At 41.2% G+C, this 1885-nt stretch overlaps 1 protein-coding gene across 1 annotated transcript; it reads left to right on the top strand.

Moving 5' to 3' along the window:
* Positions 1-388: 388 nt before the first annotated feature.
* Positions 389-1357, top strand: Or51d1 (olfactory receptor family 51 subfamily D member 1). The gene has a single exon (XM_021168996.2). It carries the CDS (start codon positions 389-391, stop codon positions 1355-1357), a length of 969 nt encoding a protein of 322 aa, XP_021024655.1.
* The last annotated feature ends 528 nt before the right edge of the window (positions 1358-1885 follow it).

Genomic DNA, 1885 nt, shown 5'->3' with positions numbered 1-1885 from the left:
TGTTTGGGGAGATGGCATTGATGCACCCAGATTAATAGAATCATATCAAAATTTTCTTATGTAGTGCTGGGACCTCAGAGGGTCAGGATAAAGTTTGGGATGTTCAGAAAGATGTGTATAAAACAATGTCTCTGAATCTGGTTAATTTTGGTGTGTGATGTTTTTCTTTATTTGCAAATTTTTATAATGAGGTTTATAAAATTAAAAATAGAAAGAATGAGAACAGAAAGAGGTGAGGGCTCAGGATAGACTTTAAAAAAAAAACTAAATCTTTTTTTTTTAAACTCTGACTATTCCAATTTTTAAAAATTTCATTAGTTCTTCTTTTTCTCTGTGCCAAAACTGAGTACTGATTTTTCTTTTTTCTTTCCCAGTCTCTGGATCTGGCATGCCACAGCCCTTGGTCCCTCTCATCGCCACTCCAAATGGAAGTTTGGTCCATCCATCCTATTTTCTACTGGTAGGCATCCCTGGCCTAGGATCTAAAATCCACTTTTGGCTGGCTTTCCCCTTATGCTTTATGTATGCAGTGGCCACACTGGGCAACCTGGCCATCATCTTCATCATTCGTGTGGAGAGGCGCTTGCATGAGCCCATGTACCTCTTCCTTGCCATGCTTTCTACCATTGACTTGGTCCTCTCTTCTGTTACCATGCCCAAAATGGCCAGCTTGTTCCTAACTGGCATTCAGGAGATCGAGTTCAACATTTGCTTGACCCAAATGTTCCTTATTCATGCCCTATCTGCCATGGAGTCTGCTGTCCTGCTGGCCATGGCTTTTGACCGCTTTGTGGCCATCTGCTACCCGTTACGCCATGCTTCTGTGCTCACAGGGACTACTGTGGCCAAGATTGGCCTAGCTTCCCTAGCCAGGGGATTTGTATTCTTCTTTCCACTGCCCTTCCTTTTGAAGCGTCTGTCATACTGCCAAACACATACTGTCACACACTCCTTCTGTCTCCATCAAGACATTATGAAGCTGTCCTGTACTGATACCAAAGTTAATGTCGTTTATGGGCTCTTCATCATCCTATCAGTCATGGGTGTGGACTCCCTCTTCATTGGCTTTTCCTATATCCTCATCCTGAGGGCTGTGTTGGAGCTGTCAACTCAAGGGGCAGCACTCAAGGCTTTCAACACCTGCATCTCCCACCTCTGTGCTGTCCTGGTCTTCTATGTACCCCTCATTGGGCTATCAGTGGTACATAGGCTGGGTGGTCCCACATCTTTGGTCCATGTGGTTATGGCTAATATCTATCTCCTGCTACCACCTGTAGTCAATCCCATTGTGTATGGAGCAAAGACCAAGGAGATCCGTTCAAGGGTTATCCGTATGTTTTCACAAGATGGCAGGTGAGGACACCCAATTGGGTGTCCTCAATCATACTACAAATGACAGGATAAGGATCTGTAGAATAACTTCATGACCACATCATGCAATCCACTGGACTGTCTCCCTCTAATTATATACAGATAGACTATGCATTTTTGTTTCTGGGAATATGTCAATACAGAACTTTTGACTAGTCTAGACAGACTATCATGGAGAACAACCTCTTTCAGATGTGGTTTCTGTTGTTATCAGAAAAGGGAGCATGTGAGGTTGGAGTCATTTGGAATTAAGATTAAGATTAATGGCTTTATTTGGAGACCAGTTATTTGGCCTATTGAAGCATAGCAATTTTTGAAACTATTAATACTATGAAACAGAAATGCAAGTAGGCCTTGTTGGATGATTGTGGGCATTCAATGAGATAATAAATACAAACATGGGAAATTAAAAAATAATGAATGTTGATGACAATGGTTTTAAATAATCAAAATGACAATGATGTATGTCATTTTCTTAATTTCTTTCAGAAAAAGTAATAAACTACATTCAGTA

The sequence above is a fragment of the Mus caroli genome, unplaced genomic scaffold, assembly GCF_978045245.1.
Source record: "Mus caroli unplaced genomic scaffold, Mus_caroli_1 scaffold_8, whole genome shotgun sequence".
NCBI classification, from domain to species: Eukaryota; Metazoa; Chordata; class Mammalia; order Rodentia; family Muridae; genus Mus; species Mus caroli.
Note: the sequence above shows the minus strand (reverse complement) of the source record. Positions and strands in the feature narration are given on the sequence as shown.